The sequence below is a fragment of the Megalobrama amblycephala genome, linkage group LG9, assembly GCF_018812025.1.
Source record: "Megalobrama amblycephala isolate DHTTF-2021 linkage group LG9, ASM1881202v1, whole genome shotgun sequence".
NCBI classification, from domain to species: domain Eukaryota; kingdom Metazoa; phylum Chordata; class Actinopteri; order Cypriniformes; family Xenocyprididae; genus Megalobrama; species Megalobrama amblycephala.
Window position 1 is genome coordinate 35,418,930 of NC_063052.1, and position 25,074 is coordinate 35,444,003.

The 25,074-nt window shown below is 37.8% G+C and overlaps 1 protein-coding gene and 1 long non-coding RNA gene across 8 annotated transcripts in view; one reads left to right on the top strand and one right to left on the bottom strand.

Annotated features, from left to right (window-relative positions):
• Positions 1 to 25,074, bottom strand: part of LOC125276142 (E3 ubiquitin-protein ligase TRIM21-like) — a 98,723-nt gene that overhangs the window by 8,219 nt on the left and 65,430 nt on the right. For 3 of the 7 annotated variants that reach the window (XM_048203634.1, XM_048203632.1, XM_048203635.1), the window contains 2 exons: positions 15,195 to 15,266; positions 4,169 to 4,252 (listed from right to left, as the gene is read on the bottom strand). In XM_048203634.1, the coding sequence (XP_048059591.1) occupies positions 4,169 to 4,252; positions 15,195 to 15,266 (156 nt within the window). Of the gene's footprint in view, positions 1 to 4,168; positions 4,253 to 15,194; positions 15,267 to 15,389; positions 15,480 to 18,748; positions 18,878 to 25,074 lie in introns of all 7 variants that reach the window. The other 4 variants (XM_048203637.1, XM_048203636.1, XM_048203638.1 and 1 more) reach the window with 3 other exon arrangements.
• LOC125276221 lies at positions 2,459 to 3,740 on the top strand. The gene is made up of 2 exons (XR_007186606.1): positions 2,459 to 2,728; positions 3,643 to 3,740. It is a non-coding gene; the product is annotated as an uncharacterized LOC125276221 (long non-coding RNA).

Here is a 25,074-nt window from a genome sequence, read left to right on the forward strand (position 1 = left end):
GAGACCAGACAATGGTGAACTGAAGTGAAAGGAGTTATATAGAGGGTATGCATCGACGTCACTTTCCCGCTGAAAGCGCGCTCCCTCAGCTGGACTGAGTGGCAAAAGAACCTGCTGCGTGACTGGATTTAATAGGGGAAGCTGCGAAAACGCGAGTAAAACTAACACTTACACTAAAGGTTGGACTCGAAAGTGTTTCTTACAACTTGTCAAATAAACCTAATCCATGGATATTGACATGCAGCCAGGTGTCATGTTTCCTGATATTTATATGTGCCTGATTTCGACGGCGGGGAGACACATAAAGCAAATCTGCCTGTTAATATTTTATATAACTACAATATAGGTAGGTTTAAATCCGCGTAATCACTTATATCAATGTTATATTGTCATATTGTCCAGCCATAAAACATACATAGTTTTATAGTATAGTTTTTGTCAGTGTTGTTTACTGAAAAACACCCAATTATGCAGAATATAAGATGGAAAATATTTAATTGATGAGTTGTCAACATAATATATAACAATACAATATATACGGTATGATTTTACCTCAAAATCTAACAATTTGACACAAAATGATAACTGTAAATCCATGTTTCTCTGCCTGGAGTCGAGCTGTTTCTGTGAATTGCAGTGATCCATTTGCTTTTTTCCCTGTTGCTTTCTGCAGCTTTTAAATACCTCAGGTTGTGTGTCAAAGCTATTTGTACAGTCAATCACAAAGCTCTTTCCCATTTCCCTGTTTTTCGCGACATTCATGCTGCCGCTCAAGGGGCTCGCACACCGGACGCAAAGCTCAGCGCCGCGCTGCGCCGTGACACGTCTTTTAAATTCGAACGCATTGTTTTCTATTGTTTTTTGAGTCGTAGCTGGGCGCCCCGGACGGGCGCCGAATGTCGCCGCTGGTGTGCGTACACTCATAGAAAACAATGCGTTTGAATTTGAAAGACGTGGCGCTGAGCTTCGCGTCCGGTGTGCGAGCCCCTTCAGTCTTTTGCCACTCAGTGGGCGTGACCGCAGTCGTAACGGTCGACTGTGACATCACGTGCATACCCTCTATAGTGCTGGGTGATGATCGGTGGTGATTGGTGACAGGTGATGGTGATTAGTACTCTAGTGACTGGGAACAAGTGGGTGGAGTGTAGAGGTCTGGTGCTGTTGATGTTGTTGACTCTGTGACACATGCATTGTGTCCTACGTGAATAAAACTCACGATCGTAGCTCTCTATAGACATGTCGATCAAGCTTCTAGACCAGGGCTGGGCAAACTCGGTCCTGGAGGGCCACTGTCCTGCAGAGTTTAGCTGTAACCCTGATAAAACTCACCTGTGTGTAATCCTGAAGACCTTGATTAGCTGGTTCAGGTGTGTTTGATTAGGATTGGAGCAAAACTCTGCAGGGACTGTTCTAGACCATTCAGAGCCCAAGTTCTCCCTTTCTAAAGCTGCGGAGGCGGGGCCACTGAGCGCAGTTTGAAGGTGGCACCCTGCAGGACGAGCAGTTGAGTTACAGGTTTAGGCTAGTTAGAGAGATTGGACAGTGTTTTGTTTTTTTTGTTGTTTTTTCAAATTATTGCATTGGAACTGGTTGGAACAATTTGTCTTTGCACAATGGCTTCACGAGAGGTGTTTTTTGGTGTGAAGTCAATATTTGGAGGAGCTTGATCATCTGAGTGACTGAATCTTGCAGCCACACTAGCTTTGACACGATCAGAAAAACTGCTTCACAATGTGGGAGAAGATCCTGATTTTGAGTAAGTACACATTTTTTGTGCATTTCATATCATGTGTTGCATGCATATTTGTATTGTTGCACATATTTGTTCCAAGCGGCAACCTCCAGTTTCTCTAGAAGCCAATATGGAAGTAAGAACTGCAATTCATCAACTGGGCGCTAGAGACAGGCTCCAAAAGAGAGCAGAATCTCATTGAGCCCTATGTTAAAGTGCCCAACTTTACAGCAGAAAAAACACATTTATAGCCTGGTAGAAATTGTGGTTTTGGTCTCTATAGCTAATTTTGCCCTTCATGACAACTGTGAGGGGGGTGAATTGACTTGAATTCCATAACTTTTTGTCGAAATGGTCTGAAGATGATCTTTTGTGAAAATCAAAGCAATGTCCTAGGAGGAGTCCGAAAAAGTAGGTTTTTTAGAAATTTCTAAATGGCGGACATATTTTCATGACGGAAATGATGTCATGGGGTTTAGTCAAATCATCTTAAGCCAAGGAACCAGAGGAAAAAGAATTTTGTTTCTAGCCCTTACAGTTTAAACGTTACTAACATAAACATGAGTGAAAATTTTGACAGTTGATGGCACTAGAAGGATTGATTTAGAGACTCCAAAATTGCTGTGGTTAATGTTGGGACTGACCTCTGTCAGTGTGCCAAATTTCACAACTTTCCCGCAAGCAGTTCTATGGGCTGCCATAGACTCCCAGAGCATAAACGGAAGAAGAAGAAGAATAGAAACGGCAACGATTACAATAGGTGTATCCGTACCTTCAGTGCTTGGCCCCTAAATATGCAATATTCTACCACTGTGTTCAAATTTAGAGAGTTTTCTGTAATATTAGACCTTTTTTACCCATTTACTCCAATGAATATGAGTAGGGTGCTCTTTTAAATTCAGGTATTCCCAATTCTTTCAGAAATCGAAAATGGAAATGGCAAAAGTACACTTAGAGACACCAATGCCTCCTTTCAGTTAAATCTCAATAACTTTTGTTTAAAGCTGCTGTCCGAAACTTTTCCTCTTTGTCGCCATCTCTGTTTGAAACATGCGATTGCAGTCATATGCGGAACAGTTATCTGTACGTGCGTTGTGCTTCGGCACAGCTCGTCAGCGCGGATGAATCTAATGCTTGCTGTCAGTCACCGCACCGGTGTGGATACTGAACTTCAGAATCACAGATTCTACGTCTTGAAAGTATGACCAATATAAGAATTTTCACTGGAAAATATCATCTAAACAAATAAGTAACATTTCTGCCACTTTTGTTTTGACCAACTGAGGAAAAAAGCATTAGGCCTACAATAAATCGCGCTGCCAATGATGATTAAATCTAACGATCATTTAGCTCGGATCATGCCAAACCGTGCAAATTATTATTACTGTTATATTGTTCTCAAATTGTTATTGTTAACAACATAAGCATTGTGTGAGTGTGTATTTAGTGTGTATTAGTGTTACCTGTAGATTTCAACGTCTGTAGCCACTCCACAGTCCAAGTCTTTTGCTTTTTGACTACGGGTGAATCTCCAGTTGTCACTGATTATTGTCATTTGGATCTTTCTGGATTACAATCCGCCATCAAAATGATAAGTTTAATTATTTCAGCTGCTGTGAGAACATGCTATAAATGTGCCGCTACCGATAGCGTCCTCACGTGATTAAACCGATTAGCCTGAACTCCTTCCTTTGTTTATGGACGTGACGTAATGACGCACAGAGGAACTGCTGCATGCTCAAATTTCCCGCGGAAATCCGCCATGTCGCTCTTATTATAAAACATTATTACAAGCTTACTGTTGTGAATCGAGACAAGATAATTAGATAGTTTTGAACACTGGCTGGTTATGTACTTGTTCAAAAGTTGATTTTGGATCATTTTTAACCCAAAAAAGTTGCGGACTGCAGCTTTAAAAGGAGATATCAAGTAGATTATTTTTCCCTGTTTACTGCCACCTAGTGGAATCAACAGAAGATCACATCTTCAGGGACTAAATTACAGACTCTCAAATAAAAAAAAATCAATAAAAAACTATCAACATCTGACTATTTATCTGTGTTCAAATTTAGAGTATTTTCTGTAAAATTAGACCATTTACATAAATTTACTCCAATGTATGTGGGTAGGCACTCTTTTAAATTTAGATATGCCTAATTACTACCCCCCCCAACCCCCCCCCCCCCCCCCCAAAAAAAAATAAATAAATAATATTCTGCAGAGCTGAAGAGTTAAAAAGTCCCCAAGACAGACATTTTGTCATATTTTTGCATGTATTTGTCCGTTTAAACTCTTTCTTCAATCCTGATGAAAAGACAATTAAATAATAAAGGAAAAATTAGAAGCCATTTAGAAAACTGAAGTCAGAACTGAAGTCTATGGCATTTTAAAATGCTCAAAATAATTAATGAAAATGTCAAATAAAAGCCAACTCACCCTCATGAAGTTGAAGCTGTTCTTTAACTCTGGTGTAGTTGGTTCTAAGTTCATCTTGTTCTCTTTTCATAACTTTTTGAAGAACTAATTTGAAGAAAATGGGGAAACATGCAGATAAAGTTACTCACATGGTCAGTTCAGTGAACACTCAACACTGGTAACAAACATGTCTGTGCTCTACTGTTTATGAAACTTGATGCAGCCAAAAGCTTTTATTACCCTTAGCTTCAATGATCTTTGTTAGCCGCGATTGTTAATTACATCATCACGCTGTTATGAAATAAATCAATGCAACATAAAGTATAAACAACTGGTTTGCTGGCTGAATGATTATTCAGTTAGGTACTGTACAGGTAAGGAGTCAGGTAAGTGGTCTTGAAAGACCGATGAGACCAGACAATGGTGAACTGAAGTGAAAGGAGTTATATAGAGGGTATGCATCGACGTCACTTTCCCGCTGAAAGCGCACTCCCTCAGCTGGACTGAGTGGCAAAAGAACCTGCTGCGTGACTGGATTTAATAGGGGAAGCTGCGAAAACGCGAGTAAAACTATCGAATTACACTAAAGGTTGGACTCGAAAGTGTTTCTTACAACTTGTCAAATAAACCTAATCCATGGATATTGACATGCAGCCAGGTGTCATGTTTCCTGATATTTATATGTGCCTGATTTCGACGGCGGGGAGACACATAAAGCAAATCTGCCTGTTAATATTTTATATAACTACAATATAGGTAGGTTTAAATCCGCGTAATCACTTATATCAATGTTATATTGTCATATTGTCCAGCCATAAAACATACATAGTTTTATAGTATAGTTTTTGTCAGTGTTGTTTACTGAAAAACACCCAATTATGCAGAATATAAGATGGAAAATATTTAATTGATGAGTTGTCAGCATAATTGTCACGATCACCACCTGTTCTTGTCAGGTTCCTGTCACTTCCCGGACTACACTTCCCACAATCCTCCCTGCCAATCACATGCACTCACTCCACCAATCACCTGTTGCCAGATACAGCCATGCACACTCCACACTAATCACCACACCCAGCTGATACGCATTACCTGGACTATAAAGGACTCACACACACACACAGAGTTGGGTAATCCAGGGTCCAAAGAGTAAAAGTCCTGCCATATTTTTATTCTACCCACTGAAGCATTAATGAGATAAATAAGTGATTAATTGAGTGATGATTGAGCATTATTGAAGACACCTGATGATAACAAGCAGAATCACCAAAGGAGAAAATCACAATTTTTAAGTTACCATCATCGAGGTCAGGGTTTGTTTTAGTTGAGCTCTTGACCCTTGACTTTTTAATAATAGATTTTGTTTGGGCAGTTTTAACTGCATTAAAACCAATCAGACAAGAAAAGTTAAAAGGTAATCAGGTGGTGTTGGTTATGTTTTTACATAATCATTATTTGAACTGAATCACTGAACTCATTTAGAGCCCAATCTCTGAGTTAGATTTACATTATTGATTACAGCAGCACTGTGATTCTACAGCACAAGAACAGCTTTATCAATACAATTTTTTGTTTTTTTTAGAGTTCTGATTTAAAAAAAAAAAAACAGAGCTCATTTAAACACACAGACATCAAGAATCAGCCTGTGAATCTCAACAGTGGTGCCCATCATAAAGCATGTTGCAATGCATTCTGGGTGCCACCAATCAAAATTCATCCATGGCTCCCATCATGCATTGCTGCATGAATAAATTATGAGCTGAATTGTCTTAGTAATTTTCTTTATTCTCACTATTAAAATTTTGCTGTTTTTCTGTGACTTTTTAGTAGCTTGTTTTCTAATGTTCAGAGTTGATCTGTTGATCACAATATGTTGCTTGTCACCGTCATTGAGATTCACAGGCTGATTCTTGATGTCTGTGTGTGTGTGTGCCTAAAATGTATATATATTTATTTTTTTTTGTGATAAGGACAACTTTTTAAAAGAAATATCTGTATTGATAAAGCTGATCTTGTGCTGTAGAATCACAGTGCTGCTGTAATCAATAATGTAAATCTAACTCAGAGATTGGGCTCTAAATGAGTTCAGTGATTCAGATCAAAAAATGATTATGTGAAAACATAACCAACATCACCTGATCATCTTTTAACTTTGCTTGTCTGGTTGGTTTTAATGCAGTTAAAACTGCCCAAATAAAACCTAATATTAAAAAGTCAAGGGTCAAGAGCTCAACTAAAACAAACCCTGACCTCGATGATGGTAACTTAAAAATTGTGATTTTCTCCTTTGGTGATTCTGCTTGTTATCATCAGGTGTCTTCAATAATACTCAATCATCACTCAATTAATCACTTATTTATCTCATTAATGCTTCAGTGGGTGGAATAAAAATATGGCAGGACTTTTACTCTTTGGCCCCTGGATTACCCAACTCTGCACACACACCACCTCACCGCAAAGTCTTGATTCCTTGTGACAATTCTGAGTGTTATTTCCCTGTCTCTGCCTGTCTGCCTGCCTGTCTGCCTGCCTGTCTGCCTGCCTGCCTGTCTGCCTGTCTGCCTGTCTGCCTGTCTGCCTGTCTGCCTGCCTGTCTGTTCCCGTTCCTGTCTGTTCCTGTTTATTGACCCGTTGCTGCCTGTCCTGACCCTTGCCTTGTATACTGTTCTGTGAATGATATCCGCCTGCATGTCCTCGATCTACCGCCTGTACTCTGACCACGACTCTGCCTGTCCCTTGCTGTTCCTGTTTGCCCCTGATCGACCCAGCCTGTACGACTATGCTCACTGTAAATAAAAGCTTGCAGATGGATCCCTGCCTGAGTCCCGCCTCGTTACAATAATATATAACAATACAATATATGGTATGATTTTACGTCAAAATCTAACAATTTGACACAAAATGATAACTGCAAATCCATGTTTCTCTGCCTGGAGTCGAGCTGTTTCTGTGAATTGCAGTGATCCATTTGCTTTTTTCCCTGTTGCTTTCTGGAGTTTTTAAATACCTCAGGTTGTGTGTCAAAGCTATTTGTACAGTCAATCACAAAGCTCTTTCCCATTTCCGTTTTTCGCGACATTCACGCTGAAAACCAATGCTGCCGCTCAAGGGGCTCGCACACCGGACGCGAAGCTCAGTGCCGCGCTGCGCAGTGACATGTCTTTCAAATTCGAACGCATTGTTTTCTATTGTTTTTTGAGTTGTAGCTGGGCGCCGCGGACAGGCGCCGAATGTCGCCGCTGGTGTGTGTACACTCATAGAAAACAATGCGTTTGAATTTGAAAGACGTGGTGCTGAGCTTCGCGTCGGTGTGCGAGCCCCTTCAGTCTTTTGCCACTCAGTGGGCGTGACCGCAGTCGTAACGGTCGACTGTGACGTCACGTGCATACCCTCTATAGTGCTGGGTGATGATCTGTGGTGATTGGTATGGAACGCGAACGGGGCCAAATGTCTTTAAACGAAACGCGTGACTTTTGACCGTGTCAACACGCACTGTTTGTTCGCGTTAACGCGGCAATTTTTTATGTGTTTCTTTTGTATGTGTAGACATGCACATTCTGGTCGTGTTAAGGCGTCAGTTGTCGTCGCGTTACTTTAGTACATGTAAAGACACACAGTTTTACCATGTTAAGATGACAAATTTGAACGTGTTTCTTAACGTGCACATTCTGTACATGTCGAAGTGTTTTATATATATATATATATATATATATATATATATATATATATATATATATTATTATTATTTTATTTTTTATTTTTTTTAAAGCAGACTTACCTTTAGATGTAGCCTAGGCTACATACATATTAATATAAAATATTAATTAATTGCTTAACTGACTACTGTGCTAGCGTAAAGTAGCCTTATGTTACAATGTATATTAAGTAGGCTAAATTCTCAATATTATACAATTATTATCATTTATCTATATGGGTTATTGTTTGTTTTTTAAAGTTAGGCTATATATAATTTCTAAGTGTATGAAGGCTAATTTACACACCACATATTTATAACTGAACACACACACACACAGTGAACAAAGTGAACTTTATTCACTTTCACATAGCCTAATAATGTTTTTGTAATTTGGTGTTTAGTTGGTTGTATAGTTTGTTTATACTGTTCTGTCTCTGTTTTGTTTCCAGGAACATCATATTGGCTGCTGCAGGCTGATGAGTTCTATAATAAAATGACTTCATTATATTTAAAATATGTTTTGATATTCATTTTATTTGTATTATTAATATTTTATTTACCCATAAACATGTCTTTAGGAATCCATAAGTTATAGAGACAAGAATAACTTTGTGAAACCTTTGAGGGCAGTTTACAGGGTTTAAATTAAGACAGGAGTAGGCCTTAATCTGCTTAATCGTGTTTTTAAAAATAAAATGGCTTTCTGAAACACAGATTAAGTACAGATTACTAACAAACTGAAACTGAAACTGATGTGTGAATTTTTTTTATTTATTTTTTGCATTAAAATAATTGTCTTTTGGGGTTTTTTATGGCAGTCTTTTTTGCTGCCATTTATGCTTCTCGGTCCCATGCAATTTTAAGATTTTCTTGGTTCATTCCATATAGGCGACCTCTGTACAGTTTTTTCAAATTGCTTAGACACTAAAAGTGTGACTTGAGGCTCATTTACTGAAACCATTCACTCATGTACAGAATCTTAAGACCAAGTCTGCAAAACTACAAGCACATTATATGCTTTACACACAGTTTGCAATTGAAAAACAACCTTTTTGCAAAACTCTAAACACAGTTCTCTACATTAGATATGTCATTCAAAACCTTTTTTTGTTGGGGGTGGTGTATTGCCATTTAATGATGACCTATACAGCCAATGATCATGTGTGAAAACACTTATACATAAATTGATCACTTAGAAATCAAAACTCAGGTTTGAGAAAGAAAGAATATGCATACAAGCTACAATATATATTGTTTCATAGTAGCTTCAGTAACAAATTCAAAACAAATTCTGCTGCAAAGCGGCTCTAACAAGCCAATATAGTGTCAATATTCAGCTCAAGTGACTTCAGTGTTGATTCAGTTCAGTTGATTTCAGTTCAACTGTAAAATTCCTCAGTTGTGCATATTTGTGTGTAGTTATACTCAAAAACAACATTTTTGGAAGAGTTAAAATAGTTTTGCACAAAGTGTTGCTTTTGCAAGAGATGTCTGATGTTTTGCATGTTGTGTGATTTGTGTGTAGAGTTACAAGAAATGGAGCCATATTTTCAGAAATTCTGTGTAAGCAATTAGATAAAACTGTAAATGAATCCTGTTTATTTTAGTTCAGGACTCATAGTCCAGGGGCCTGATGTATAAACATTGCGTACGCACAAAATGGGCATAGAAATATGCGTACGCATTTTTCCACGCACATATCGGGATTTATAAAAAATAAACTTGGCGTAAATAAGTGCGCACCGTAAGGATGCTCTTGACCGTGCGTACGCACTCTTTTAGAAGAGTATGTGTTTTGGCGACACCAACTGGCCCAAATAGCAATAAATATTTAAAATGAAAAACTTCTAAATTATCCTATTACATCACTCAATAAATCAAATTGCATCAACCTGAATTATCATTATCAGCATTCTTAACCAGGTGCAAATACTTTGAATTTACTATTTTTTTTTTAATGAATGGGCTATAAAAAGGTATGTGCGTATATAACATCCCACTGAGCAAATTACGTCCAGAAGACGTCTTTTTGAGGTCTTGTCTCAGGTTGAAAAGACGTCCACTGAGGGGCCAGAATGAAAGTTTTTATGACGTCTTTTTTTGACGTCTTCTGGACATCCGATATAGACGAACACGCAGAATCACCAAAGGAGAAAAATCACAATTTTTAAGCCACCATCGTGGAGATGAGTGTTTGCTTTAGTTGGGCTCTTGACCCTTGCCTTATTAATATTAGAGTTTGTTTGGGCAGTTAACTGAGTCATAACAGCCAGACAAGTAAAGAGAAATGATCAGGTATTGGTTATGGTCTCACATAACCATTAATTGACCTGAATCACTGAACTCATGAAGAGCCCAGTCTCTGAGTTAGATTTACATTATTGATTACAGCAGCACTGTGATTCTACAGCACAAGATCAGCTTTTACAATATGATTCAAATGATTTCAGAAAAGGTGTGTTGAACAAAAAAAAAGTATTCATTTTAGGCACACACAGACATCAAGAATCAGCCCGTGAATCTCAACAGTGGTGACCATCAAAAAGCATGTTGCAGTGCATTCTGGGAGCCACCAATCAAAATTCATCCATGGCTCCCATCATGCATTGCTGCATGAATAAATTATGAGCTGAATTGTCTTAGTAATTTCCTTTATTCTCATATTTTATTTTGTTCTGTTTATGTGACTTTTTAGTAGCTTGTTTTCTAATGTTCAGAGTTGATCTGTTGATCAGAATATGTTGCTTGTCACCGTCATTGAGATTCACAGGCTGATTCTTGATGTCTGTGTGTGCCTAAGAGAAATTTTTTTTTTAATCATGTGAAATCCTTTATATTATATTGATAAAGCTGATCTTGTGCTGTAGAATCACAGTGATGCTGTAATCAATAATGTAAATCTAACTCAGAGTTTGGGCTCTAAATGAGTTCAGTGATTCAGGTCAAATAATGATTATGTGAAACATAACCAACACCTGATCATTTCTCTTTACTTGTTTGGCTGTTATGACTCAGTTACAGCAGCCCAAACAAACTCTAATATTAAGAAGTCAAGGGTCAAGAGCCCAACTAAAGCAAACACTCATCTCCACGATGGTGGCTTAAAAATTGTGATTTTTCTCCTTTGGTGATTCTGCGTGTTCGTCTATATCGGATGTCCAGAAGACGTCAAAAAAAGACGTCATAAAAACTTTCATTCTGGCCCCCCAGTGGACGTCTTTTCAACCTGAGACAAGACCTCAAAAAGACGTCTCCTGGACGTAATTTGCTCAGTGGGATATCATCATAATGGATGCTCCCCCCCAGGGGAGACAAAAGTGATATGAATTGAGATAGTAGATGTGCTACTTTCGATCACTTTTCCAGTGACACACTGTTTTAATGACAACGAGGAGCGCTGGAAGCACAATAATTCCTCTTTAAACTAAACTGCAGATGTTATGACAAAATATTTTTTCGAGAATGACGATCAGTGATGCACACTTAACTTAGATATTATGGAAGACACTGCTGGATTCGGTGGTCGAACGGTCCGTTGTCCAGTTTGAATAGGTCCAATAATATCTTACTGTACAACCACAGCTGCAGGAGGTGTTCGTGTGAAGGATCTTCAAATAATTACCATTTGAAGGATATCATTTGAGGAAAACGGTAAGATTTGCATGTTTTCTTTTAAAAATACTTTGTCAGTGACGAGCCGTTTCAGACAATTGTATTTACACTGCAATAAATAAGTGACTATAAATAATAGCCTATAAACTTCCTAAAAGATATGTTCACCTTATCAGCAAAACTGCATAAATTTGATTTGAATTGTTTAAAACTATTCAAATACTATCTGGCCAGTGGAAATGAATGAATCATCTCTATTCTAAAACCTTTATCTAGTATTTTATACAATTTTGTTTTTATGGATATTTTGATATATTTGTTCTAAAACAAAGAGGATATTGGATTATCTTTATCAACATAATGTGTGGCACAAATTGCATTTATAGTCCATATCTAATATTTTCCAATGTCTTGTACCTTTGACGGTGTTAACCGTGGATGTCACGTGGATGGGAACATGTATGGAAATGATATGCAGATGAGGTTATGCATAGTAAAACTAGGCGTCGTAAGCTCCATATATGGTGATTTCGGGGAGGAGACAGGGTGGAGATGCACGTACGCACAATCTTCCGCTGACTGGGATTTATAAAGGGATTTGTGCGCAGGATCTGACGTACGCATGGTTTTATAAATCAGATTTTTTTTGTGCGTACGCAGAATCTAGCTTTTGCGCGTACGTACACTTTTAGGATGAAATCTATGCAAAGTTTTATAAATGAGGCCCCAGGTGTTAGTAATCTGTGCTTAATCTTTGTTCCAGACAGCAATTTTTTAACCCACGATTAACTATTCATTAAGGCCTACTCTTGGCATAATTTAAACCCTGTCCAGGAAACCACCTCTTGAAAATCTGCATTGATAATTCATAAAATGTGGTGTGAGCTCAATTTAAATTACAATTACAGACAAACACACATTTATGATTAATAGCCATTTAGAAATCATTCACAGTGCAGGGTGGTAAAATAAAGTGAACCACTGCATTTATTAACTGTTGATCCTCAGAAAATCCTCTATCACAATTTTTTTAATAGCTGCCTTTAAGGGTTTCTACCAATTTTGGACCATCACTTCTCACAACTTTGTTTCATTTGATCAGTATTTCTGTGTTGTCTCGATTGCATCCATCTTTTGGTTTTGCCATAGCATCTCAGTTGGCTTGAGGTCGGAGAAAGAACGCAGGACAACTTAAAAGGGCATGACAAATCATGACATAAGGCTGACATCACACACAAAACGTACCAATGTTCCCTCGATCTTTGTATACGTGCATACCAGCATACCATTACGACATCCTTCATGAATAAACATGACATCTGATGTTTGTATACGTATATACCAACCAGGCCATACATACCATCGCGTCACATATGCAAATATAGTCTCAAATACAACAATTTCATTGGCTGCTGTGTGTGTTGACGCAGACAAACAGTGCGTGTTGACACGGTCAAAAGTCACGCGTTTCGTTTAAAGACATTTGGCCCCGTTCGCGTTCCATAGATTGGTGACAGGTGATGGTGATTAGTACTGTGGTGACTGGGAACAAGTGGGTGGAGTGTAGAGGTCTGGTGCTGTTGATGTTGTTGACTCTGTGACACATGCATTGTGTCCTACGTGAATAAAACTCACGATCGTAGCTCTCTATAGACATGTCGATCAAGCTTCTAGACCATTCAGAGCCCAAGTTCTCCCTTTCTAAAGCTGCGGAGGCGGGGCCACTGAGCGCAGTTTGAAGGTGGCACCCTGCAGGACGAGCAGTTGAGTTACAGGTTTAGGCTAGTTAGAGAGATTGGACAGTTTTTTTTTTGTTGTTGTTTTTTCAAATTATTGCGTTGGAACTGGTTGGAACAATTTGTCTTTGCACAATGGCTTCACGAGAGGTGTTTTTTGGTGTGAAGTCAATTTTTGGAGGAGCGTGATCATCTGAGTGACTGAATCTTGCAGCCACACTAGCTTTGACACGATCAGAAAAACTGCTTCACAATGTTGGAGAAGATCCTGATTTTGAGTAAGTACACATTTTTTGTGCATTTCATATCATGTGTTGCATGCATATTTGTATTGTTGCACATATTTGTTCCAAGCGACAACCTCCAGTTTCTCTAGAAGCCAATATGGAAGTAAGAACTGCAATTCATCGACTGGGCGCTAGAGACAGGCTCCAAAAGAGAGCAGAATCTCATTGAGCCCTATGTTAAAGTGCCCAACTTTACAGCAGAAAAAACACATTTATAGCCTGGTAGAAATTGGTGGTTTTGGTCTCTATAGCTAATTTTGCCCTTCATGACAACTGTGAGGGGGGTGAACTGACTTGAATTCCATAACTTTTTGTCGATATGGTCTGAAGATGATCTTTTGTGAAAATCAAAGCAATGTCCTAGGAGGAGTCCGAAAAAGTAGGTTTTTTAGAAATTTCTAAATGGCGGACATATTTTCATGACGGAAATGATGTCATGGGGTTTAGTCAAATCATCTTAAGCCAAGGAACCAGAGGAAAAAGAATTTTGTTTCTAGCCCTTACAGTTTAAACGTTACTAACATAAACATGAGTGAAAATTTTAACAGTTGATGGCACTAGAAGGATTGATTTAGAGACTCCAAAATTGCTGTGGTTAATGTTGGGACTGACCTCTGTCAGTGTGCCAAATTTCACAACTTTCCCGCAAGCAGTTCTATGGGCTGCCATAGACTCCCAGAGCATAAACGGAAGAAGAAGAAGAATAGAAACGGCAACAATTACAATAGATTATTTCACAACTTTCCCGCAATCAGTTCTATGGGCTGCCATAGACTCCCAGAGCATAAACGGAAGAAGAAGAAGAATAGAAACGGTAACAATTACAATAGATTTCACAACTTTCCCGCAAGCAGTTCTATGGGCTGCCATAGACTCCCAGAGCATAAATGGAAGAAGAAGAAGAATAGAAACGGCAACGATTACAATAGGTGTATCCGTACCTTCAGTGCTTGGCCCCTAAATATGCAATATTCTACCACTGTGTTCAAATTTAGAGAGTTTTCTGTAATATTAGACCTTTTTTACCCATTTACTCCAAATATGAGTAGGGTGCTCTTTTAAATTCAGGTATTCCCAATTCTTTCAGAAATCAAAAATGGAAATGGCAAAAGTACACTTGGAGACACCAATGCCTCCTTTCAGTTAAATCTCAATAACTTTTGTTTAAGAAGGAGATATCAAGTAGATTATTTTTTCCCTGTTTACTGCCACCTAGTGGAATCAACAGAAGATCACATCTTCAGGGACTAAATTACAGACTCTCAAATAAAAATAAAAAAAATCAATAAAAAACTATCAACATCTGACTATTTATCTGTGTTTATCACAAAATTGTGAAAAAAACAAAACAAAATAAAATGCATACAATATTCCAGCAGTGTGTTCAAATTTAGAGTATTTTCTGTAAAATTAGACCATTTACATACATTTATTCCAATGTATGTGGGTAGGCCCTCTTTTAAATTTAGATATGCCTAATTACCCCCCCCCCCCCAACAGAGCTGAAGAGTTAAAAAGTCCCCAAGACAGACATTTTGTCATATTTTTGCATGTATTTGTCCGTTTAAACTCTTTCTTCAATCCTGATGAAAAGACCATTAAATAATAAAGGAAAAACTAGAAGCCATTTAGAAAACTGAAGTCAGAACTGAAGTCTATGGCATTTTAAAATGCTCAAAATAATTAATGAAAATGTCAAATAAAAGCCAACTCACCATCATGAAGTTGAAGCTGTTCTTTAACTCTGGTGTAGTTGGTTCTAAGTTCATCTTGTTCTCTTTTCATAACTTGAAGAAAATGGGAGAAACATGCAGATAAAGTTACTCACATGGTCAGTTCAGTGAACACTCAACACTGGTAACAAACATGTCTGTGCTCTACTGTTTATGAAACTTGTACTGTTTTCTCACCTGTGCTGTTGATCATTTGAGCTGCAAGTTGTTTTGAAACCATTATGTTCTGCTCTTTCAGTGATTCGAAATCGGCATGCTTATTATTATCTGATTAAGACAAAAGCAACAGTGGGAAATATTTTTTTTAGGAAAGTCCATACCATGCACACTTAAGACTAAAATGATCTACAATCAGAGTTTGAATGGAGTTTGCAAAATAACTTCCCTTTCAGTTGGTCACATTTGACTTTGCGTCAGAACTGAACCAACGAATTGGGGGATCGCTTGAGAGACCAATCCACTTCAAGTCTAAATAAACGAAACAAATTGCCATACGATTTTTGCATCTGTTGCTCCGCCTCGCAGCGCGAGTATACAATGAGGAACAGGTGCTTCGCATCTTTGCATTTCGCTTTGGAGCTGAACGGTTCTACTAACCTGCTTCTGCTGAGAATCTACAAAATGAGTCAGTTCTTCGGGGAAAGCCTCTTCATCTGTGGTGTTCGTGTCATACGAACACCACAGTTCGTTTTAGTGCTGTGCAGCGAGGACTGCTGTTCTCTGAGCTAATCCAACAGCTGTTTTCACATCTATCTCACTGTTTTGAGAATGAACACTGCGGGTAGTGTTCCTGCAGGCGGTGCTGCACCTTCAATGAGCTGCGAGCACGCAGTGGACTGCACTACATTCATTCATGCTGGCCGTCACATGCTGTGCCAGTCGTTTCCTTTGGCGCTCTGCCGGATGTCGATCCTCCACTGTGTCCCAAACGGCCGAGGTTGGACAATTGGTTACTTTCCTCCCAGAATTGCATGACGAGGACACAAGATCATTGATGGCACCTTTTTTGGCACATCCCTGGTGGGAAAGACTTACAGAGCCTGTGAGGAAGCTGCCTCTGCCCTGCATGCCATAGCGCTCCTGCAGGTCTATAAGGCCATAGCGCTAAATGAACTGCACAAGGGAAGTTTCAACCCAGGGGTTTTGCAGGAACTGCATGCAGTGAGGGACCTCACCTTAAGAGTGACGAAAGTCACTGTGCGCTCCCTGGGTTAAGCGATGTCCAGATTAGTGGTCCAGGAACGCCATCTCTGGCTGAACCTGGCAGATATGCATGAGCCCGACAAGGATCGGTACTTCTACGCTAATATCTCTGAGGCCGGCCTTTTTGGTGACGCAGTTGAGAAGTTTGTCCAGCAGTTCTTAGCTGCACAAAAGCAGACGGAGGGTATAAATCACATCCTGCCCTGGCGATCAGCTGTTGCCTCCACCCAGTCACCAGCTGAAGCAACTCCGCCTGCTTGTGGCAGAGGCAAAATATCTTCGGTGCGTAATATCGTCGCCCCTGTCTTATGAGTGTAGAACACAGTCCTACTGGTGAAGGTTGCAATCATGCCGGTCCCTCCAGCCGATATGTAGTCAGTTTTTTACAGCCCTTACTTCACTGTACACAAGAAAGGCAGTGGTTTAAGACAAATCTTAGACCTGCAAGTTTTGAAACGGGCCTTGCACAAGCTTCCGTTCAAATTGTTGATGCAGAAACGCGTTTTCGAATGCATCTATCCCCAAGATTGGTTTGAAGTGATCAACCTGAAGGACATATACTTTGATGTCTTAATCCTTCCTCGTCACAGAACGTTCCAGAGTCAAGCACATCAGTACATGGTCCTCCCCTTCAGGCTGTCTCTGTTGCCTAGTGTCTTTATAAAAGTTGGAGAGGCTGCCATTGTTCTTTGCAGAGAATGTGGCGTTCGTGTTCTCAAATATCTCGATGACTGGCTAATACTGGCCCAGCAGATCAGGTGTGCGAACACAGGGACATGGTGCTCCATCACATCAGCCAGTTGGAACTTTGGTTCAACCTGGGCAAGAGCAAAATCTCCCCTGTGCATAGGATCTCTTATCTCGGTATGGAGCTGGACTCGGTCAGCCAGACGGTCATATTACTATAAGAAATACATTAGAGGGGAACGTAATCGGCGACAGGTTATGCTAAACCAAGGGAAAAAAAACATGAATTATTTTTAGCCATGTCAAAGAATTATTTCACCTGTCACCGAATACGTTCCCCTCTATATATATAATGTCAATGGAGATGGTTGGATCGTTTGAAGCATCAAACGTCATCAATCAATGGATGGGAGACCTCCTGGGAAAACTAGTGAGGCCAGCAGGGGGTGCTCACCCTGTGGTCTGTGTGGGTCCTAACACCCCAGTATAGTGATGGGGACACTATACTGTCAAAAAGCACCGTCCTTCGGATGAGATGTTAAATCGAGGTCCTGACTCTCTGTGGTTGTTAAAAATCTCAGGATGTCATTCGAAAAGAGCAGGGGTGTAACCCCGACATCCTGGCCAAATTTGCCCATTGGCCTCTGTCCATCATGGCCTCCTAATCATCCCCATACACTGATTGGCTTCATCACTCTGTCTCCTCTCCACCAATCAGCTGGTGTGTGGTGGGCGTTCTGGCGCAATATGGCTGCCGTCGCATCATCCAGGTGGATGCTGCACATTGGTGGTGGTTGAGGAGATTCCCCCTTCAATATGTAAAGCGCTATATAAATGTAAGGAATTATTATTATTATTATTATTATTATTATCAATCACGTGTTATTGTCATTTCGATACAAGCATTGGTACAGTGTGTGATACTATAGTGCTTTGAAAACTGCGTCGGAGCATCGGAACCCCGGTATCAACCGTCCCATCACCAGTTTGCCCACCAGTTTAATTGTGAGGGTAATTAAAAGGTATTGTACCCTTCTAATGTTGATTTTTGATGAATGTTTTTTTTTTTTTTTTACCTGTGGGTAACTAAAAGGTATTTTAAAATTAGGTATTGACTTTGTTCTCTGTTGATAACTAAAAGGTATTGTGAAATTACTTTGCTCTCTGTTGATAACTAAAAGGTATTGTATCACTTCTTATTACCTCCATTTACTTGTTTATGGTTAAGTGGGAAATGTACGGGAAGAGTACCTTTTTATTTTGTGTGTAATATTTTCTCCTGTTTTTGGTTAGAGAGGAAGCTCAGGGAAGTTTATGTTGTTGATTTTCATCTATGTTTTTATGCAGGGTAGGTAGCTCTAAATCTTAGTTAGCTTCTCTTGTTTATTATTTTAGGCCATACTCTCTCCTGAAGATTTACATATGTAACCGAGACGTTTTCAGGCTTAGTTAATATGAGTTTACACCTTCAATATGGAGGCTTGTTTGACAATACTTGAAAACAGCTTTGTTTACCAATAAAAAGCTACTAAAAATTGCATTGCAAGTTGTAATGAAGCTACTACACTGATATGAAGTAGAAATATTTACAGTAACTCAGTCAATGCACTTTGAACAAAGCAAATATCTATATCGGTTATACTCACAAAGCATCCAGAAAGTGCAGAGACCCCCGAGAGCAAAAACGAGCGTCAAACCCAGAAGAATCAGAAGAGCTTTAGTCCCTTTAGAGGGACTGACTTTCCTCTCGCTTTCCAGTTCTTCAGTGAAATTACCTGTGGTTAGAAATTTGATGAGAAAAAGGAAATTATTTCTGAACCCTTGAATCATTGCAGCATTTCTGTCTGGAACTATTCCTGAATTTACACTGGGTTTATTTCTGTAAAATACTTTTTTAACAGAATAAATTTCAACACATTGACCCAACCAGACATTTTAATAATGTATTCTAGAACTCATTTCAAATTTTCAGTTACAGTTTTTTTTTCAACAGCTTACACACAAAATCCTTACTTGTCACACATTTTCTGAAACCACACAGCAGAACCACACACCAAATCTGCAAAACCATACATTAATTCTCAGCCTTTGACTTTGTTTTCAATTTCATAAAACACTTTTTGCAAAACACAACACACAATTCTCTATTTAACACAATAACTGTGTGTATATGATATATCCAAAAATAGAATATTATGGCAAATGTATTTGCAATGTAAGGCATGTTTGCTTTTGAGATGTTTGTGATATTTTAAAGCAGTGTTTCATTTTGCAAGAGATGTGAAGCATTTTACATTTTGTGTGTGCAATTCTTGGATTTGTGAGTAAAGTTTTGAAAAAAAAAAAGAGTTTTGAAAATGTAAGCAGTTGAAAAAAAAAACTGTAAACCTTGTGAAACCGTGGGATACTATTATAGTGTGTAGTCACAGGAAGTCAAATGATAAACTTCACACACTGGTACACCCCTCCTCACTCTCCAAGAACTGTATCATCCAGATTGAGTAAAAGAGCTGGCAAAATAATTCTGAACCCTTCACACCCATGCCACTTCCTCTTTGAACTGTTGCTGTCTGGTCAGCACCACAACGCCCAGGCACAGGAACAGGAACTTCTTATTTACATTTCCTTGCATTTGTACATACTGTACATACTGTCTATTTTTTGTATGCTGTGTATTTTTTTTTATATATATTTTTTGTATATTATTTCCTATTTACTTTATTTTTATTATCTGTGCTACACTGTCATTCTATTTGTACTGTGGAAGTACAAACATACCTGGCAATAAAGATATTTATATTTATGCTTTTGGCAGATGCTTTTATCCAAATATTATATTTAATTTAATACTGTATGTGAACTCTTTCTTCTTTCTGAATCCATGAGCTTGGTGTTGGTTCATCATATCTGTCTTAGCTATAGGGAAGAAAGTGCTTTTTTATTTACAGTTTTTTATCAATTTACAATTTTCCAAAGTAATGTACTGCTCTCAAAACAGTTAACACAGTGATCTAAACAACTCTTTCCAAACTTCAACTTTCTGCACAATAAAACACCATAATGCATTTATTAAAAGTAAATACCAACATCTACTAGGGTATTTTGAACATTTTCAGCTGTGGATCAAATAATAGGAAAATACACATCATTGTAATGTTTTTCCAACAGGTTTTCTTATGGGTCTTTGATCTATAGCTTCAAAATGGTATTTTTAAAAAATCTTTGAAACTGTGTAATGCATATTTTTGAGTCATGAACAATTGATTCATTAAACAAGTTTTAGTTGTTACATAACAAGTTTTAACAAGTTTTAGTTGTAACATAACATTTTGAAGTATTTAATTTTTTTTTTTTTTTACCTTTTTTGTCAGGTGGTACAATCAAATATTTGTAAATATATATCTACCCATACATGAAATTAGCTGTTTTTATCAGTATTTGAGAGATATCTACAACCCTTTTCACTCTACCACAATGATCTACTGGGTCCTATGGATGTTGGATTACAGTATCAAGTTTAACGTTATTACCTTGTCAGTTGATAATAAAATATTTTCACTTGTGCCACCTGACATTTGAGAATATACAAATTGCAGAGCAAAGTTTTTCAATTATGTCAACAACTTTGAAACTACAGATATTTATAAAAATTTGTTTATATAAATATTCAAACATAACATTATGCCAAAGTATTTCATCTTGTATTTCTTATAAACAAAAAATAAAATTTGGGGGCTGAATCGAAAATTCCCCATACCCTCAGATAGGGCCCCCTAGGTCAACTAAACCACTAAATTAGAGTAATTCTGATTTCATTTCAAATCCACCTCTCCTCCCACCCCTGCTGTCTACATTCACTATGTTTTCTTACAATTTCTCCTCTTGCTCTTTCCACTGTGCTCAGCTCTTCTCCAATCCTCCTTTTTTACTTCCTCTTCTCTCCCCATATACAGTATGATCTCCTTCTATATGTTCCACCCTTCCTTTCCTTCTCATTACACCCCTTCCTCTTCTCTTGCATATTTTCTTGCTCTCTGTATACTTTCCCTTTTATATTTTCCACTGTAAAGATGAATGTGATTTTAACAGTAAAATATTGTAAAAACACTACGGGAAAAAATGTAAATAGGTTAACAGTAAGTTCCCATATTATATACAGGGAAAAACTGTAAAAGCTCTTACCAGACATTTTATGTAATTTTCACAGTAAAATGCTGTAAATGTTACAATTTTAGAAGTAAAAAAGACAAAATCAATGTATAATTTACAGTCAAAAACTGTATACTAATATTTCCACAATTCCCTTTGTGACTCTCCACATTTGAAAGTATTTTGTTTAAATAAACATGTTTCTTAATAGTTTTTGTTATCAGTTGTACATTAGGGTTTTATGTTACACCTTCTGTTGTTTAATGAATGTCTATTGCATTATGTAAGTGTTGTGGGTTACCATGATGGTGTTTTGCATTTGCATGAATGACTCTCTGCACCTTCTTAATATTAGTATAAACTTCAACTCATGGAAAAGTTATTTGTGATGAACTCTGATTCTTCATGTGGCTTTCTCTTTTACCACCTGCATTATTATGGTGGTTGTCAGTATATGTTAAAGGTACACAACAGATTTTAGTAGTAGTGTGCATTGTTGAATTTATTGGTTTACATTCAAATTTTCTTGTTTGTAAATTACAGTTTTATACTGTAAAATGTACAGTTTGTTCTGTAAATGTGTTTACAGTTTTTCTGCATTTTTTACAAAATTATTCTGACAACTACAGCTGCCAAAATTATTTTGTAAAAACTACGGAATCTTTTTTTACAGTGTCCCTATTACATAATGCAATTGTGATAAATGTGTAAATGGATAGGAAAACTGAATTTCCTGTGTTGTGTGTATCAATAATCAAGCAGATATCAGTTTGAGGCTAACTGAAAACATACCAAGTGCATTTGATAATATGACATATTCCAGAGTTTTGTTTGTTGTTTGGACAAATGGTACATAAATGTTTGTGAATTGTGTAAAATCAATAAAAAAAAAAGCTGTGATGTTTTTTTTTTTTTTTTTTTTTTTTTTTCTGATTTATTAAAGTTTTGGTTGGATGTATTAACTATTATGAAACTTTTGAGAACTTTGTGCTTAGTTTTGAGAAAATTATTCGCATGATTTGCAATTTGTGTGAAATGAATGAAAACGTACAAAATGTTTAGAACAATTACAAAGTGTTCAATCACTGTGTTAACTGTTTTGAGAACAGTGATCCGAGTTTGGAGAAATGTGTAAAATCGATTGAGAAAAACTGTAAATGACAGTGTTTGATTCCCAGGGAATTAACAGATAAAATGTAAACCTTGAATGCCACGTAAGCCTCTTCGAACAAACGTGTCTGCCAAATGTGTAATTGTTGAATGAACATAAGTAACCTTACTCGGTTACTACACATGCTAAATCTTAGAAATATAAATTCTAATGCATATATATTGATAACTTCACTGTAGAAAATATTTCGTATTTTTTACAAAATAATTTTGGCAGCTGTTTTATACCTTTAACATATACTGACAACCACCATAATAATGATGTTTTGTACTGTTTTATACCTTTAACATATACTGTAACCCACAACACTTACATAATCAACCACAGAAGGTGTAACATAATAATGCAGGTGGTAAAAGAGAAAGCCACATGAAGAATCAGAGTTCGAAAAAGATGATCACAAACAGCATTCCGGATGAAGGCAGGAAGGTTTCCACCAGCAAGGAACAGTGAATGAGAATGTTCTGGAGAGTGATTTTGAGCCTCTCTGTGATGGTACAACAAGCCTTCGCTCCTTTTGAAGTTTATACTAATATAAAGAGGGTGATGTGCCTGTGGTACATCTGTGCACATGCCTTGAGTGCGAGCATTCATGCAGAGAGATGAAGAAGGTGTGACGTGGGCTCTTTTGGGCTCATGATACACATTTGTAGAGGCATCATAGTCCAGCCAGAAGAGCATTGCAGTAATCAAGCCTAGAAATGACCAGGGCCCTGTATATAGTACAGGAACTTACTGTTAACCTATTTACATTTTTTTTTTTTCGTAGTGTTTTTACAATATTTTACTGTTAAAATCACATTCATTGTTTATAGTGTTCTCCAGCCTTACCTTTGAATTCAGAGCATTTGTCATCTGAAATCAGTATTTTCATAGATTGAATCCATTTCATGAGCCTGACAGAAGATGTGTCCGCTGAGACTTGAGTGCTGCTTGAGTTTGTTCAGAATAAGGAAGTCACATAAAATATCATTCACATTCGTTTTTCTAATATACTTACACAGATTTTTTTTAAAACTATGGTTCTATTTCTCAAAACTCGACACACAAAACAAACAAAACAAAACACACACACAAGATGCAAAATATCACACATCAATATGTGAAAAAAATACTCTATTGCATCTTTTGCTTGTTCAGTGTACAGTGGAGCACACAGGAGTTGTTGTGTCACACGTACATGTATGTGCACAGATACACTGTATATTCATTATGTATGCACAAATGATGAATTTTACACAGTTATAGTGCTGAACTGAATCAATGCTGAACTGCCTTTAGCTGAATAATGACACTATTGGCTTGTTAAAATTGTACAGCAGAACCTAAAATTGCTTTACAGCAGAACCTGAATTTGTTACTATTGTGAAGCCGCTGTGTGTGTATATATACATACATACACATTTTCAAAACGTTGCATCTTTAAAAAAAAAAAAACTTTATACACAAATCTGTAAAATAGCTCAAACATGCATTTTATTCTGGACTAGCTTACAGGTTTTTTTTTTCAACAGCTTACACACAAAATCCTTACATGTCACACATTTTCTGAAACCTGACACTCAAACACCAGAACCACACACCACATCTGCAAAACCATACACTAATTCTCGGCCTTCGACTCAGTTTTCACTTTTTCAATCTTGCTTTCATGTTTACCATGAATTTTTCAACATCTCTCTGCCAATTACTTTCAATCTTGTACAGAAATGTACTTAGGAGCTCATTAAAGAAGAGCTTTAGGTTTTGAATAACTGTGTGTATATGATATATCCAAAAATAGAATGTTATTATGGAAAAGGTGTTTGCAACATGATACAAATGTTTGCTTTTGAGATGTGTTTGTGATATTTTGAATGCAGTGCTTCATTTTGCAAGAGATTTCTTTGATTTGTGTGTAAAGTTTTGAAAGTGTGTGTAAGCAGTTGAAAAGAAAACTGTTCTTGTCTGTGAAACCAGTGGATAGTGTTACAGTGTGTAGTCACAAATGATAAACTTCTCACCAGTTCACACACCACAGTTACTTTAAGCAAACTCTAATAAACTCTAGCAAACTCAGATGAGGAAGTTCAACCTGCCACAAGAGCTGCTGATACAATTCGACTCTGCGGTCATTGAATCCATCCTCTGCACTTCTATTACTGCCTGGTTCAGCTCAGCTACCAAATCAGATCTCAGAAGACAATGACAGATAGTCCGGACTGCTGAACGAATCACTGGTACACCCCAGAACTGTATCATCCAGAGTGAGTAAAAGAGCTGACAAAATCATTCTGGACCCTTCACACCCATGCCATTTCCTCTTTGAACTGCTGTCTGGTCAGCACCACAACGGCCAGGCACAAGAAGAGTTTCTTCCCTCAGGCAATCCACCTCATGAACAGTTAATGCCCCCACAGGCAATAAATGATGTTTTTTTTTTTTTACAAAATTCGTGAGGAGCAGGTGCAGATTGACCACAAGTTGAAAGCATTCAGCTAATCAACAAACAACAAGAGGTATATATGCTGCAGACATACAGCACCTCTGTTCTTTGACAATTTATCAACACCCCTCCACCACCCCATCTCCTCACTTCTCCTGTTATTATTAATACATCCGGGGGGAGTACTCTGGGTTCAGGCCAAAATTTCGAGCTCGGAGCCCAACTCT